This window comes from Pyxicephalus adspersus, chromosome 12 (assembly GCF_032062135.1).
Source record: "Pyxicephalus adspersus chromosome 12, UCB_Pads_2.0, whole genome shotgun sequence".
Lineage (NCBI taxonomy): Eukaryota > Metazoa > Chordata > Amphibia > Anura > Pyxicephalidae > Pyxicephalus > Pyxicephalus adspersus.
Window position 1 is genome coordinate 49,216,667 of NC_092869.1, and position 17,238 is coordinate 49,233,904.

The following is a 17,238-nucleotide window of genomic DNA, read 5'->3' on the forward strand; positions in this document are numbered from 1 at the left end:
TGCTGGACCACAGGTGCAAGGCTGGGGGGGCTCCTTTTTGCTGGACCACAGGTGCAAGGCTGGGGGGGGCTCCTTTTTGCTGGACCACAGGTGCAAGGCTGGGGGGGGCTCCTTTTTGCTGGACCACAGGTGCAAGGCTGGGGGGGGGGGTCCTCTTTGCTGGACTGCTAGAAAGAGACCACCTGTCGTGTTTTAAGTTAAGTCTGTCTCTTAGGGCTGTTCACTCTAACTTTCTAATCTTGTTTTCAGCAGAACAGAAAGTGGTGAGGGGAATAAAATATTACAGTTGTCACCTGAAATTTTAGGGGTTGGTGAATTTTATTGGGGATATTTGTTTCAGTGAAGGAGGGGTTTTTGTCAACAAGGTAACAAAAAGCAATTCTAATCAATTATTTTACATTTTAGAAAGCGTTGATTATTTTCCACTCACCTTTTCTAAAGCAATATATATTAATTGGAATATAGATCTTGTCAATGATCTTTTTGGTAAACCAGCGTTTTTAAAAAGCCAAACTGAACTTCTACAGGAAAAGTTTGAGATCTCCATAAAGTCCAGCAATGCTCCTCACATGTTGCAGGATAAACATTTTACACTCTTTACCCTAAAAATAAAAGAAATATATTTGATTTGCTCTTTTAACACTGACCCACCCATCCATCAAGACCATGGACAGCGCAGAACATATTGAAAAGGAAGAGTAAGTTGTATGACTTACCTCCACTAACAGGAGAAATGTTACAAATTTTAACCCTTAATGAATAGAGCCCTTGTGTTGCTCCTCCAGGGCATGCTAAAGAATATTATAGACAACATGATTGGTTGTTTTAGGCTACACTGACTGGTTATCAGTGAAATGTTCCTTGCTAGGCTTTGTCATGGGAGGAATTGAGGATTGGATAGGGCACTGAGGCGTAGCTGAGAGTCCGGCTATGCCCAGCATTGGCCAACCTCTGGGCCGATTCAGCCTCTGAAGCGTTTATCTCTTCAGCCCCGGATCCGTTGACCACTCTCATGCTTTATATATAGGCCTGTGTTCCAGGGCAGTTTAAATATTTACACCGCTTGCTTCGCATGCAATTGTATACTTACCACACGGTGTGCTAAGCTCTGCTTTCTTAACATAGAATCATCTCTGTATCCTCTTATCATAGGATTATGTTTGCTGCTGGTATAAATGGCTTTCACGTGGGATTTTCATAGAAAAGCCGCAGCGGTTACCAAACTCATGGATCATCTTTGCCTCTTTCCGGTTATATTTAGAAGAGAGCAAAGTCAAAGCTTAAAGTTGACCTAAAGTCAAAATTTAGGTTAAGTTTAGGTAGTTGAGGGGGATGGTATCCCCAAAGTAAGGAGTCTCCATGCCAAGCAGATTGCTGGTCACATGACCACATGCTACAGAAGCCATGCACAGGTGGTGCTGATATCGGAGTCTTTAGTCTATAAGTAAAAGTTTAGTTTGTTAGTAAAAGTTGACTGCTGACGTTGGTGCCTCAAGGTCATGTGATCAAATGTCAGGTTTGGCTCACGTGATCGGGAATTTGTGCTCCTATTTCCTGTGTTTCAGCCAGCAGCTGCACATTGCTAAATGCTGTTTAACACAAACTTCAAGTTTAAAGTAAGTTCTTAAGATTTTAGGTTCAGTTGAAAGCAGTTCTGTTGTGAATATTTTTATCAGTGCTGTAACTTGTAAAATAGCACAGTTAATACTTCCCCAGTGCCTGCTCCAATCACCAGAACTGCAAACTCTCCACAGCAAGTATAAACCCTTCAATCATGGGGGTGCTGCAGGTGTGCAGACAGGTACTCGGAATGTTTTGAGTCCCTCAGGATGGGCACAGTAAGTGTGCAAACTTAGGAACTTGGCGCAGAGATTGTGGAAACCCCTCATAATGGACAAGGCTGATGTACAAACCCAGAAAGTCGTTTCATCATTGGCAGAAACCCCCTGATATTGAGCACGGCAGGTGCCGGAACTAAACCCAGGTATTATTCACCTGTCCCTGTCCTGTTATGGGTGCTGCTATCTCCTTCCTTGCTCTTTGTTCTTCCTCGTTCCAGTTTTCAGCCATCTTGATTGGCTGAGCTGCGATGAAGTTACCTGCACGGGGGTTCATTCAGTCCCAGCACCCACATGAGAAGCCGGTAAATGCCGGGCCTAGCTCATTAAATTTGACAGATGAAAGGAGCGGTCAGGCAGGTGAGATTGCTTATTGCAGAAGGGACTTCGTCTGTCTCTTTCTGCAATAAAGGCCTGCCTGGTCTCAATTAAAGATCTGAATTTTAAAGGTGAAAGACTTCCCTCGTCTCTCATGCAAGCTTTAACATTTTTGGTTTTCATATTGCTGTCTTTGTGATAGTGGTCACCAAGACAAACAGAGGTGGAATCCCCACAGTGACAACACACAGCAACAAAATCCTGACAAAATGTCCAACTTTCCCCCACAATTCTAGCTGAAGCAAACACATCTCATGTACACTTACAGGGCATCTGCAGGAAATGTCAGTCTTTGTGGAGAACAACTGATGGTATAAATGTTTTATATGTTTAGGTCCCTCATTCATTGGGCTTTAGTTTCAAAGTCTGTTGTGGGTATGCACGCTCCCTGCATTGCTTTGCAGTCTCCCAATTTCTTCCAGTAGCAGGGAAATCCTCACAATCCTCTGTTGGCTGAGTGTTGCCAGACTGATGCACAGATTTCAGGTCAGAGAAGTCAGGACAGGTTGGAGATCATGGGTTTAATCATACGGAAGTATTGGAGCACTTTGTGCTCCATCAATCCAAAGGGGCAAATTTCATTTGGGGTTACCGGTACATAAACAGGTTGAAAAAAGTCCATCAAGTCCAACCACAAGGGAAATAAACCTATTCCAGATAAAAGGCAAATAAACACATCTGATCCAGAGGAAGGCAAAAAAACCCTTTAGACCCTGGTTGTTTATCTGGAGATTAAACTTCTTTTCTTCCAGAAGCTAAAAAGCACCTCCTTGTGCTTAGTAACGATTATAAAGTGAATAATCGTAAAGATAATTCTCTATATGGACCATTTATATAAGGTGATCATAGTGTTGTAGCCTAAACAAATGAAGCATACATTTAGTAATCTAAATTAAACAATTATTTGGATGTCTCGTGTGTAAAAAGTCACTCATCTTCCAACACTTTATTCAGTTAGGATTGGGTATTAGGTGGCTCCTTCTGCTGGAGGGATTGTCTAGTGTTCAGATATGGATGGAGTGTCGTCCTATTAGGCCCTCAGAACGAAGCTTATTGATGCCTGTTAGTCCAGCAAGGGAGTACAACCTACAAGTATTTTATATTTCAAATGACCGGTATTGTCTGACCAGTCCATTAAATTCAGCCTAAAAGCTGACTGATGCTAAAAGAGTTCTCCATCCCCACATTTTTTTTTTTTTTTTTTTGCAGGTTTTGCGAGTAACTTACCACAGTTGGTACCAAAGTGCATGCAGTTAGGGATTGCACCAAATTGTACAGCCTAATGTACAACTCTGTGTAATATGTTTGGCGCTATATAAATCCTGTTTAATAATAATAATAAAAATGGACAATTCCAGATTCTGGAGCCAGGGGTGTACTTGCTTTTACTGCACTACACCATTATTTCTATAGATCTTTTCCCTGTATTTTTACTTTATTTTCTCCAGTGCCAGTGCTGATCTGATATTTCCTAATCGGTTACCATGGGGTGTACACATGTTTTCACATGACTGTACTTAGAACAAAGTATTAGTCACTAAAATTTCTCCTTGTATTAACAGTTGGAGTTTTATTTGATTAATATACTACCCCTTGTACACTTTTGTTTCCTCTATATAAAGTTCTTGGCAACATTTTTGTTCTAGGCCTGCAGTAGTAAAATGCACAACATGATTGTGTACTGTATGTTTCTATCAGATTTGTAACTCCTTAAGTGTGGATTGTAATTTACACATCTGCAGCACTGCACACAAAGATAGGGAATGTGCTTCTGTAGTCATTTAGGAAATGGTCTTACAATATTTCACCTATTTGCTTCCGGCCTGCTTACTGCACAAAGGACATAGGTGATGATTCTGACTCGGGGTGACCCTATATGCCGTATAGCTGAGCTTGTTTAAACAGAGAAAATGTTGCTTCCCATGTTCTCCTATGCACTAACCCATTCATGAAGTTTGCCCACAGTGTGTAGCTGGCAAAACTCCATTGAAATTTGGAGAGTTCCATAAATGTTGGACAGCAGGTTTTTTTTAATTTTCACCTTAATCTTCCTGGCACTATTCATGGGTGTGTGTGAATGTTCTGTGTGAATGTTCTGTGTGAAACCCTTTAGCAGGTAGAAAAAGCTGTGGTCTGGAATGCTTGATTCATGTATGTGGGTTGTGCTAGGGCTTTTCTTTAGATCCCGAGTAGAGTTACACCATCGACATCAATCCCTCCCCACCCCGGTCTTATTTTCCTACCACGTAGATTGTGAAATTGATCTGCAGTAGACGGGTTTTCCAATTTGCCTTTCAAAATAGTTTAGCTTGAGGACTTTTGTTTAGCTCGTCAAGTTTATTTTATTAGTCTTATTTTATGATCTTTGGCCTTTGTAGGACAATAAAAGCTGCATTGAACAGCTCCATATAAACGCAGGTCCGCTCTAGTGGGCTCACCAGAAGAATTTTTGAAAAACAATATCTTTAGAACATAAAATATTGCCGCTCTGTAATCAATAAAGCAGAACTAAACCCAGCGTATTCTTACCTGTGGCAGGTGTCACTATCCATTTCCTTCTTTTCTTCCATTCCGATCCATAACTGTGCAGGGGATCATTCAGTCTGGGCACTTGCCGGGTGAATGTGCCAGATATCCTGCCTGCAACCAATGGTAAACTGCTTACCCACAGCACAGAGAAGTTTGACAGAGAGATTAATCGGGCAGGAAAGAATAGTTATTGCAGAAGAGACATTGCCTTTAATCGTCCTTCCCAATACCATACTTATACCATACCATCCACTTTAATATGTCATTAAATGTATATAAAAATACTAGCTCTATATTTTTTTTGGAATCCTTGTGACAGTTTTTGTTTTTTTTTATTAAGGTTTTTTTTTCTCTTGCAGAAGCAGACAAGATCCCCGTAATGCGAGGTCAGTGGTTTATTGATGGCACTTGGCAGCCCCTTGATGAAGACGAGAGTAACTTGATTGAGCAGGAACATCTGAAGTGCTTCAGGGGTCATCGGATGCAGGACAACTTTGACCTGGAGGTGGCAAAGCCCATTGACCACAAGGATGGTGAGATACAATTCCCCCATCATTCTTTGTTTATGGTATCAGAAACAACTTGGCTGAAATGTTACATTCTGTACAGAATAATATGATGTCCTAAAGGAAAGTAGCACCTAGTTTGTAATGTTGTCAGATATGCACACTTTGAAACCCATCCATTGAAATGTAGCCAAAATCTGCATGAAGTTTGTGTGTTCTCCCAGTCCCAAAACATGTTTATTGTCTAAAGAAAAACTTGCTCCTTTTGCCATGGGCTTTTCCCCATACTAATAATCTCCCAGCTTCTGTATGTACATAATCCTATTAAAAAAATTACTGAGCTCCATAGCGGAGTCAATTTAAACTGCTCTGATTGAAAGAAAAATGGTGTACTTATGTCAGCAAATAGTTCTGCCAAATTTTTGTCAAAATAATTTGATTTGCCCTTAGTCATTATGCGATTAGTCTATATTGCTTTTATTATTCATTTGTGAACCCTAGTTAATGTATATGAGATATATATATATATATATATATATATATATATATGAAATGTTTGGTTTCAGCCCAGTTCTTTCTGTGACAATCATTTCTGCTTGATGACAGCAATTGTTGATCATGTTTAAAATTAGCTACAGCTGGTATAAAAGTGCCTAAAGTTATGGTGCCAAAGCGTAGCAGCATATGGCCCATTCAAATATTACATTTAGATTGGTCCCTGTGCAGCTACTTTGAGTCATGAGACCAGGTAATATACAGGACCTTTCCATATCCTATTAAACCCGATCTCTTCTAAAATTGACCTTCACCTAATAAATGCCAGAAAATTATTTGCACAGTAGAGCAATTCTACTACTTTGCCAGGGGTAATGGGTGAATGATGGGGCTTTTCATTAGGGTTAGGATTTAATTCCAACTTTGCAAAGTTCAAGGCTTCTATATACAGTCTGGATTTAGGATCCAAGTCCCTTCATAAGAACATAAGCATCAATTTGAAGACTAACCCCAGCTCTTGCGGGAAACTAGAAGTTCTGCATTTTTCTCTGATCTTACCTTTTGGAATTTTTAGACCAGGTTGGGTTCACGTTAAATTATAACAGAATGCTGTTTTTTTTTTTGTTAACCCTCCTCTATGAATCATACACCAGAATGAATGTAAGGAATGCTGCTTCAAGGGCCAGTCTACCCAGATCTATGACGTATAAAAGTATGAATGTTGTTCTAGCTCCCTATATCAGGGGTGATTATATAAATGCATTGCCTCCCTTGTGGTCTCCTAATTTAGGTGTTAATGGCTACAGTCCAAGTAAAGCCCCATTCACTTAGTAACAGACCAGGCTGAGAACCTTTCTGTTACTATTGGATGAACTCTCTGGCCAATGGGTGAAGCTGAGGTTGGGTAGAACGTTGGGCACTTCATTAATGGACTTCCCAGTTCAATAAGAAACTGATCTTGGGTTGTCTTGGTTCCTAAAAGCTTGACATAACATGTAGACCTTGGATGTAGATATGTACATTATTTTCCACAAAGACTCAGTGGTAGTTGTATAATATAGAAAGGTTTTAATCTAATAATTTTATTAGAATATTGATACATTTTGCATTCCCTGCCCTTAACTTAAGAGTCTGAGTGACTTCAAAAGCTGCTTTTTAAATACCGGTTGCTATAGATGGACATGGGGCAACGTCGGTCTCACCCCTGAATTCCCTGGCAGGTATTGGTTGGCTTATATTTTACCACCCCAAACATTTCTCAGCTTTGGTTGGTTGGACTGTCCCTTTTAAATTCCAATATGGTAGTGATCAATATGGAAACATAAAACACGGATCTCTCTTTAGACAAAATCCTTAATAAGTAAACTCATCAGAGTGGACAGACTTTGTCATTATCTGCCATCATTCTTCTGTAGTTCAAGGCTGGGTCAATCCCAGGAGCCGTAATTTTTTACATGTGGTGCCTAATATGTTGAAGCCTTTTGCCTTGGCTTAGAAAATTCCAGTCATATGAAATTATCCTATTATAATTTTGTAATTATTTTCTCCCCTTGTCTTTTTCTGTGTCATCAATGGAAACATGGATGGTTCTAGATGGGCCCCTAGATTGTATTGTCTAGCTTTAGAATTCGGCATTAAAGTAAAACTAATTATTTGGTTGGCATTCACCATATCAGGAAAAACATTTACTAAAGATGCTGCCAACTTTGCCCAAGAGTTGGAGTTTTTCTCCGAGACAATGGTCACATGGCCTTCGCCTGGACTGTTTTGGGGATAGGGTAAAGTCAGCCAATCATCGGCTTTGCCTGAACATATTGGCATGGTTAGTCCTATACTGGACCATTGGTGTTTGTAGGTTTTCCAGCAAAATAAATTCATGTAAAATCTTTTAACCTATTTAAATCATGTGCCAGAAAGAATTTAGTTTAAATGTAATTGGTTCCTCTTGTTTGTCCTCACCTTCAAACGTTGATTTGTTACCATTTTTTTTACTGATCAAAACCTAGTAATTTTCTGGAATCAGTACTAATAATTGCAATGAGAAAATGGTTGAATTATTTAATGTTGTTCCAGTGGGTGTAAAGACATTCTGTGTATTATAATGATTTCTGTTGCTGTGTTCTGACCCTGCTAATTTTGTGACTGTGGAAGTTCTCCGTCCCGAGACGAGTAAAGTTTCCTCTCTTCACTTTGCTAGTTGTCCCTCCCTTCTCCCTCCCTTTCCTGTTCAGTTGGCGAGGATTTAACGAAAGCACAGGCGCCCCATGCGCCAAAAGAAGGCGTTACGAAGGTACGGTAACCTAGACGCCTCGTAGATACTTTTGTTAGATGCTAATGAAATGTCTTTTCACATACTGCTGCTGTATAGATCTAGATTGTGCCAGAGGCCGCGTTGGATCTCCCGGCTTATGCTGCCGAAATGGCACTCATCTCCTGCTATTTAGTTCTAGGCCTGGCGCTCTCTGGGTCACTTTTCATTTTATTTGGGTATTGTTGGGAGCATCATATTCTACATGATTTAAACCATATCTGAACCCAAAAATAAATGTAATTTATACCAGATTACATATCCATAGATGTGCTCAGATAGTATTACATTTCCTATCCAAGGGTGGCCACAATATAATATCTACGGATCAGCAGTGTTGCCACTCTAGGCTGACGTCCTTCTTCCTATCTGCATTACATACATGTGAGAAAACTGTAGTTTACAGGAGATCAACAAGTACTTGGTTCTCCCTAGCAATGTTTAGCTGGGCGCACCTCCCAGCACTTTTCAGTAACCACCTGGCCAGTTTTGGGTGATTACTGAATGACTGGATCACAATACATGGGCTGCCACCCGCCTACAGCTTCTCATCACCCAGGGTAATTCTGGGAAAAATACTGACTGATGTTCTTTGCCTAAAAAATGCCACATCCAAGTACTGGCACTGCAATTTTGTAAAATTTTTGTTTTTGGGTTCAGATCTCCTTAAAAGCAACCCTGTTGTGCCCTTCCAGAGTTCAGGGGACGTTGCTATTAGACACCTTCAGGGGTGTCAGTGCGTCCCCTGCTGGCCACTCTAGTTCACTCTGCCAACCCCTTACAGGGCATAGCGGAATCATTTGGGGGTTGGTAGGAGTGGCACCCAAAGAAAGCAGCAATACTCAAAGCTGTGCAAGAGCTTCAACCTACCACCTGTGAGCATTTATCTTATTCTACATGCTTCAGTCAATATTTTGTTGAGTTGGCAACAGAGTCATTTTTAAGCAAAACCAGGTTTACTTTAATCTCCTTCCCATTCGCACGTACTCCTCATAACTTCACTCTCCCGCTGATTTGCTAAGTGTTAGAACAAGAAAAATGCCCGGTACTTGAAGAATGGAGAGTAGGTGCAGCTGGGAAGGAGGAAGCGGGTGCCCACAACATAGAATGGGCTGTGTAAGCATTTACTACTAGCAACGCCATTTGATATTTTTACATAGCAAAAAGTTGTTCTTTCTTTAATAATGGACGTTTTTTAGTTTGAAGAATGCAAATGCTTCAGTTAGGTTAGTCACGTTTGTCTCTCCCACCACAAACTGATATTGTGCCCTTACCTGTTACCCAACCATGGCCACTTTAGCTGAATAAGACCTGCTTTTCCTATAATATCGCTAGCTGCTCTAATTAGTAGAAAATAGGTGGACTGTACACTTCCAGCCGTAAAAGCTCTGATCCATGGCTGCTTGTTTCCTGTACTTTTACACACAGGATAGTCCAATATGACCTGCTATCTGTGAAATAGAACATAATGATAGGTGATGCCCAATTTTTCCAGAATTTCACCAGCAGGTATATTCAAGGTTCTAGTAATTACATCCAAAATTATCTTTATGCAATATTGCTTGAAAAAGAAGTATCCTTATTTCTTTTTTTTTTAAATTTTATTTATTTTGTCTGGTACATGTGCAGCGTCAGAAGTCATAGGACACCCATTGCCTCACAGTTATCTTGACACACTGGGCCTGATTTATTAAAGCTCTCCAGGATAAAAAGATTAATAAACAGTATTTATATAGCACCAACATATTACGCAGCGCTGTACATTAGATAGGAGGTGCAAATGACAGACATATACAGACAGTGACACAGGAGGATAGAACCCTGCCCTGAAGAGCTTACAATCTAGGAGGTGGGGGAAGTATCACACAATAGGCGGGGGATATGGAATGGTGGGGAGTAGTGAGGGTCTAGGAGACAGAAGAAGACGGGTAGGTGACGGGGAAGCGTTGGGTTTTGAGGGCTCTTTTAAATGTTCAGAAAATAGGAGCAAGCTGAATAGGACGAGGAGACCATTCCAGAGAGTCGGGGCAGCTCTAGAGAAGTCTTGTATCCGTGCGTGTGATGGGGTTATGAGTGAGGAAGTCATTAGTAGGTCATTGGTGGAGCGAAGAGAGCGGCTAGGGGAGTATTTGTCTTCAGAATATCTTGGGAGAACCTGAGTAATCCAGCAAGCATGGAATGGATTTCTTTTAAATATTTGCTGCTATTGGGCAAATGCTTTCAATCCTGGTCCAGATCCCTTCCAGGTTTGCTGGATCACTCAGTTTCTCCTATGATAGTCTATGTTGTCCTCTCTTTGAGCTTTGATAAATCAGACCCACCGTCTACTGGTTCACATTGTTGTCACCTGTAGGAGCCTGTTATTTAGTGATGATATGCACATTCAGGTGTTGGGAGATGGTGTGGAAGGTCAGGAACTATCAAATGTTAAATAACCTACAGTGCTTGTAGATGAAGTCCAACTGATTGACTGCGAATGTAGATTGTTCACTTCCAAACCAAGTTGAGGGGTATTTACTTAAAAGGAAGGGAAACCCCCCCCCCCCTCAGCACCACCTACCCCTTCACTTTATGCATTATTATAGCCAAAATGGTAGAAGGGGACAAGGTAAAATTAGATATCAAAGCATGGGTCAGTATAAATATGTATTGAGTAAGCATGGACAGCTATAATTTCCAATGATTCCAAATCTTGCATAAATGCTTCTATAACCTAAGCTCTTTTTTCATGTACCCCCCCCCCCCCCCCCCCCCAAAAAAAAAAAAGTAGCTTCTATTTCCAAAACTTTTAAATCCTTGTTGCAGATGTGTAAAATATACATTAAATCCACATTCCTGGGTTGCACATCACATTATCCTTTTTCTTTTGATGCAGAAACCGGGATAATGGTTCTTTTTTTTTTTTTTAGGACAGCAGTGGGTTAATCCCCAGTTCTAGTTAATGCCTATAAGCCCATTACTGCTGGTACCTACGTTGCACATTTCATGTCTGCTAAGGGTTTAATATGGCAGCAGCATTGCAGAATAGTTACCGGTAGTTTATTTGATTATAAACTGCAATACATGGGTGCAGCCTGTAGGTGGCGGTGTTTGGAGAGAAAGTATATTTATATTTTTTATTTAAACATTTACAACTATAATTATTTGACTACTCAATTTATGATTTTTTTTTAATTATTTATTTTTTCGCAAGATGGACAACTTTTTTGAGCTTTTGAATTCACAAAAGTGTTTTGCAAGTTCAAAGTAGAAATCTATGAAATTTATATAATTGGTCAAAAAAATTATACTTTCCCTTTAAAAACCCTTTTTTAGACCTAATGGGTTTGGTGACCCAGCTTGCCTTGCTATTTCAGGCCTTGTAGCTCCCAGCTGCACAAAGCTGCTGACCTTCGGCTGTCCAGCCATTTTGGAGCTGCAAACCCCTCTGTATGATGAACCTTCTGTTCTCTGACTCATCCTCTGTCATTTCAGCTACACACAGCCTGAAGCTGAGCCGCAGTCACGTGGACTGGCACAGTGTGGACGAGGTCTACCTCTACAGCGATGCCACTACTTCCAAAATAGCACGAACTGTCACCCAGAAGCTGGGGTTCTCCAAGGGTAAGCTGCCTGATCCTGGAATAATGAACTCCACAGAAGATGTACATAATAACCTTTCAAATAACAGCTGGAGGAAGGGGGAATATATAAAAGAATTGTGATATGCGGCTGTGTTATACAATAACCTTTTTTATGTAACTTCTCTGTCTCTTTATAGTTATATATTTAAATATAATTTTATATATGTATAACAAGCTGCATATAAGTTGTGGGAATGCCCAGTGCAAGGTTTCTTAAAAACTTCAGTGTAGCAACATTTTATTTTCCTGTTTATAGATAAATTAGGGCAAAACCTCTGTGACATTTTATTTGCTATCTTAATCATCACCTAGGAGTTTGTCCATCTCCAGACAGAGCAGAACGAGGCATGGGGATCAGTCAGCCATAGACAAGTGACTAGTCGTTTCCCTGTATTTCTGGGCCTTGTTACCAACTTCAGTAAGATAAAAAGCATGGAAAATGTCCTAAATACTTATCCGCATGGATATCCCATTCTAGAAAATATGGAACTAAACCAATAGTACCTGTTCTTGTTCCCACATGGGGTGCAGCCATATTCTTCTTTCTTCTCTTCCACTGGACGATATTTGACCATCTTGATTGGCCTGGCTGGGATGGCATAACCTGTACATTCATTTTTGGCAGGTGCAGAGGAAGCTTGAATTGTATCCTGGCAAACAAAGCTGAGGATGGATTATTGCAGGAGCAGTGTTCTCCTCGGCCCCTTCTAGCCAGGCGCATCACCTGCCACTTTTAGTAACCACCCGCTTGTGTTTGAGTGGTTACTGAAAAGTTTGGTCACCATACAGGGAATACCACCCACCTGAGGTTGTTCCATTTTTTTAAAAAAAATTTGTGGGGAAAATCCTGAGAAGGGACATTGCCTGTCCCTACTTCCTGATTTCTGTATCTTAGAATCAGAATTTTAGTTCCTATTTAAAAGATTTTTATTTAAAAGCCTTTGGACTTGCTAGAAAGTTTAATTTCACCAGGAAAGGTCAGTTCTCTGGCACAGCCCCCTTTTCTCTTCAAGGATGGGCTAGCCCTGTCTGTGCTTTTCACGTCATAGTGACGTGAATCTAAGTGCCCAAATCTAAGTGTCAAATTGTAAGTGCGATGAATTGGACATACAATTATACTGTGCAACTCCCATTTCTTGCTTTGGACTCCTAACTTTGGATTCATCCACCTGACTCTAACACACCTCTACTTCTGCCATTCTGAACGGCTATTTTATCAAGCCGTCTCTGTGACTGAATCATCAAATCCCACTCCTGGAACTCAACATGCTTATACGCCTCACTACAACCCACATTACAGAACCGGCTCACATGGACCATTTGCCACTTTGTTTATTGTACTCATATGGTTCTCAATTATCTGTTAAAATGTATTATTCACCCTGCACTTTGCTGGCTCTATTCCCTCTCCTCCCCAGTCTGTTAACTCATTGTCTGTCTGCTCCTTCACTGCTTTCTCTGTCTGTGCTCCTGCACCTTTTCACAATTTTTGGATAACTTTGCCGCTTGGCTCCCACACATTCTTTCCCATGACCTGCCCTCCCTCATCCTCGCTGACATTATTGTTGCAATGGATGAGCCCAGCTATCTTTCCTCAGCCAAACTGCTCTCCATTACCTCCTCCTTTGGACTCACACAGAACATCAATGGCCCCACACACATAGCCGGACACACTTTAGACCCGGTATTTTCCAAACTCTTCAACCTCAGCCACCTTGGCAACTCACCATTTCCTCTTTCTGATCACAACCTTATCACCTTCAACCTATCAAACCCTTGCCCTCCCTTGCCACATCCCAAACCTGGTAAATGGCAGAGAGCTATCCGTAACCTTGACCACAACCTATTCTCAAACTGCCCTATGTCCTTAACACCCACCCTCTCTAAATTCACATATCCGGATAAAGCTGAAATCCCCATATGCCCTGTAACCCCCAACCCTGGCACATCAATCACACAGGTACAAAAGATTGTTCGTGCAGCTGAGCGCAAGTGGAGGAAATCTGTCCTCAGCGCTGACTTCATGGACTCACTGTCACCAAACAAATGTATTTCTCTGCAGTCATTTCCTCTCAAGCTTCCAACCCACGCAACCTATAACAATTGACTTCCTCCTAAACCCCACACCTAACCCTCCACAACAACCTTCTCTGCCCAAGACATAGCCACCTATAAAATTGGCAAAATCAGACATGAAGGGTCAGTCCTTGGACCGGTTCTCTTTTCTCTGTACACCTCCTCTCTCGGTAGTCTCATATCCTCCTTTGGCTTACATCTGTATGCTGATGACACTCAGATCTATCTGTCCACCCCTGACCTGTCTCCCTCAGTCCTGGATAAGGCCATATCATTATAGATGTCTGACAGATTTCTGAAACTCAACCTAGAAAAAACTAAACTCATAATCTCTTCCTGACATATATCTAACTGTTATAACACTGTTATTCAGCCCTCCCCTCAGGCACGTTTGTCTTGGTGTCACTTTTTTTTTCTCCCTTCTAATTACCCCCCATATTCAGAACATTTCCAGGTCCGGTCACTTTCACCTACGCAACATCTTGATAATCCCCCTACCTGTCCTACAATCTATTATGAATGCTGCAGCCAGACTCATCCATCCTTCCCTCCGCTCCTCTTCCGCTACATCTCTTTGTAGTTCTCTTTATTGGCTTTCATTTCACCTTAGAATCAAATTCATCTCCTGTGCTTTGCCTTTAAATCCCTCCACAGTTTTTGTCCCACTTACCTTTCGGACCTGGAAAAAAGAATACTCCCCCAGCCGCTCTCTTCGCCCCTCCAATGATCTACTAATGACTTCCTCACTCATAACCTCATCACACGCTCGGATACAAGACTTAAAATGTGTGAGGAACGTCTGTGGCTAACACCCCCTAATTATTTATTTAATTCTATCACTATGGCATCTTTACAACATTAAAAAAACTCTGCTTATTAAAACAAAATTAGGGTTCAGGTACTGGTAGGGTACATTCATGTGTAACTGGGCAACGTGTTTTAATGGGCAGAGTTTTTTATGTTGTAATGATGCCATGGTGATGAAAATTTGGGGGGTGTTAGTGCATGTATACCCTACTTGCACCTCTTACTTTGTTTTCCTACACCTCTCTGTTCTAGAAAAAATAGGGTTCAAGGTAGGGAAGCAGACAGTTTGATCGGCAGTTTTTTATGTTCCCTATTTATTGTACAGCGCTGTTTAATAATATAAATGATGCCATGCTAATGAAATTTTAGGGGTTTATACATCTGTTCCCCACTTGCACCTACATTTTCATTTTCCTGCACCTCCCCATTCCAGATAAATTGGGGTTCAAAGAACAGAATCAGAAAGTGTGGCATAGTTTTACAATTATAGTTTGGTGAAAGGTAGGTAAAAAATGTAGGAGCCCCACCCCAATGCTCCTTGCTATGTAGGTGGCCCCTGGGGGTCCCTAATTTGCATTTTCAATTTTGGGCTCCTAGGTGCTCTTTCTTATGAAACAGCAACCCAGGTGTTCCATTTCTATAAGTTTTTAAACTCATGATCCCCATATCTTGAAATTCTTTAATTAAATAATGTTGGTTATTAGTAGCTATAAGGGTCCCCTGTGTACCCTAAAAATGTTATCATTACAACCAACAATGTAGGCGATCTGAAGATTTGAACACACACAGGGATCACACTGCAGGCAGATAAATTTCACAGGCAGTTTTTTTTTGGTCCATAGAATATAGCGTGGGTGACGCTGACTGTACTGCCCCATCTGCTATCACATTTTAAAATTACAAAGGGTGACTTTCCTCTTTTTTTAGAATAGAAAAATGTTTTGTTTTTTCCTTTTATATTTTTTGGGGAGAAGACCCCTCTCCTTCCATCTTTACTGCCATGGTGGTAAAGACTAGACGGTATATCTGCAGCCTTCTGGGGTATTTGTGTCACATAATGTGTCATCAGGGGCTTTCCTATAATGTAAAATAAGTGCTCAATCTCATGTATGCCCAATGAGATCAGCGCTGGATGGAACGGTGAGCATCGGAAAGAAGAGGGAAGTTGGGCAAGTGTGGGACTTGCTATGCACCGTTGGACAGATCAAGTGAATTTTTTTCACAAAAGTTTTGCTTTACCTAGATTTAGCGCTAAGAGGCCAAACGCTTTACCTAAGAGGCCAAATGCTATTAAAACATGGAACACTTGGCAGTTGGATTAAAATACACAGCACTGAACAGTTTGGGTATAATACAAAAAAATTTAAAAAATTTGACATTTTAACAAGCCAGGCGTTAAAAAGTTGGAACAAAGTAAAGGGGGTAGGTAGAACACTGATAGAGGTTACTGGATACCTGTGGATAACTGGGAGCACTAAATTTGCTGTGTTTTGCCCCGCCAATTTTTTTTTTTTACCACCCGGCTGTAAATTTTTCCGAGGAGAACACTGCCTACAATAACCTTTTATGTACATGCTGAGGAAAGAACGAATAGGAGGGCTACAGAGTTTCACCTGAAGGACAGCTTTGGGCTGCCAACATCACATCCAAGATGGTGGCATCCATTAGTAGGCTCAAGGTTTTGGCTGTCCACATAAGGGAGGATGTTACTGGTGAGAAACATGCCTAAAGTGCATTCTTCTGCAACCTGACAATGTATTTGTTTTGTAGCCTCGAGTAGCGGCACCAGACTACACAGAGGGTACGTTGAAGAAGCCACATATGAGGATAAGCCTGTAGATACAAGTCACATTGTTTTTGTTGTCCATGGTATTGGGCAGAAAATGGACCAAGGCAGAATCATCAAGAACACCGCTATGTAAGTGTTTTATCCTGAAATGAGTTTTGGTGCTGTGCATTATTGAAAATATTTCCCATTGCTTCCTGTGTGGTCATTGCTGAAGAAAGTGAATGGAATCATCCCTACAAGAAGAAAGACGCTTAACATAATTCCTTCCTTGGAGAAGTCATCCCAGTTCATAAAGGCTTATCTCTACTTAAGAAAAGTTTGTAACCCACTGCCTAGAGGTTCAGACAAACAGCCAACACTAGACAGAGCATCATGGGCAGCATTTCCACTAAGGAAGATAAACTTATTTTTAGCTATTTATCCATTGCAGCAAGACCGTTATCAGCTATAGGTCAGTTTAAACAAATTCCATTGGCAATTAATGTATTTTTAAAACCTCCAATTGTGTATAGCCTGTCTCTCCTTTTTTTCTCTCTTCCTTCCGAACTGACCCAACCTAACTCCATCTCTCTCGGTTCAATACTTACTGGGTTCCTGATATTGGGTTAAGCAATTGTTTACATTTTCTCCATACTCTGCTGCCTGTGCAGTACAGCCACATTGACTTCCATGAGACTCCTCATTTGCCTTGTTGGGAAACAGCTTATAGAAATCAATAGGACTGTACTGCGCAATCCGCTGATCAGCAAAGGAATGTAATCAATGCCTAAACTGGATTTGGGTAAGTACTAAGCTGTGGAAGCCAATGGATGAAAGGGGGAAGGTTGGGTATAGTCAGAAAAAAAGTCTTATCTATATATATATATATATATATATATATATATATATA

The 17,238-nt window shown here is 40.9% G+C and overlaps 1 protein-coding gene across 1 annotated transcript in view; it reads left to right on the plus strand.

Annotated features, from left to right (window-relative positions):
- DDHD1 (DDHD domain containing 1) overlaps positions 1 to 17,238 on the plus strand; it is a 54,914-nt gene that overhangs the window by 24,901 nt on the left and 12,775 nt on the right. The window contains exons 7-10 of the mRNA XM_072428501.1: positions 5,105 to 5,278; positions 7,944 to 8,036; positions 11,529 to 11,657; positions 16,331 to 16,478. Coding sequence (XP_072284602.1) covers positions 5,105 to 5,278; positions 7,944 to 8,036; positions 11,529 to 11,657; positions 16,331 to 16,478 — 544 coding nt within the window. The remainder of the gene's footprint in view (positions 1 to 5,104; positions 5,279 to 7,943; positions 8,037 to 11,528; positions 11,658 to 16,330; positions 16,479 to 17,238) is intronic.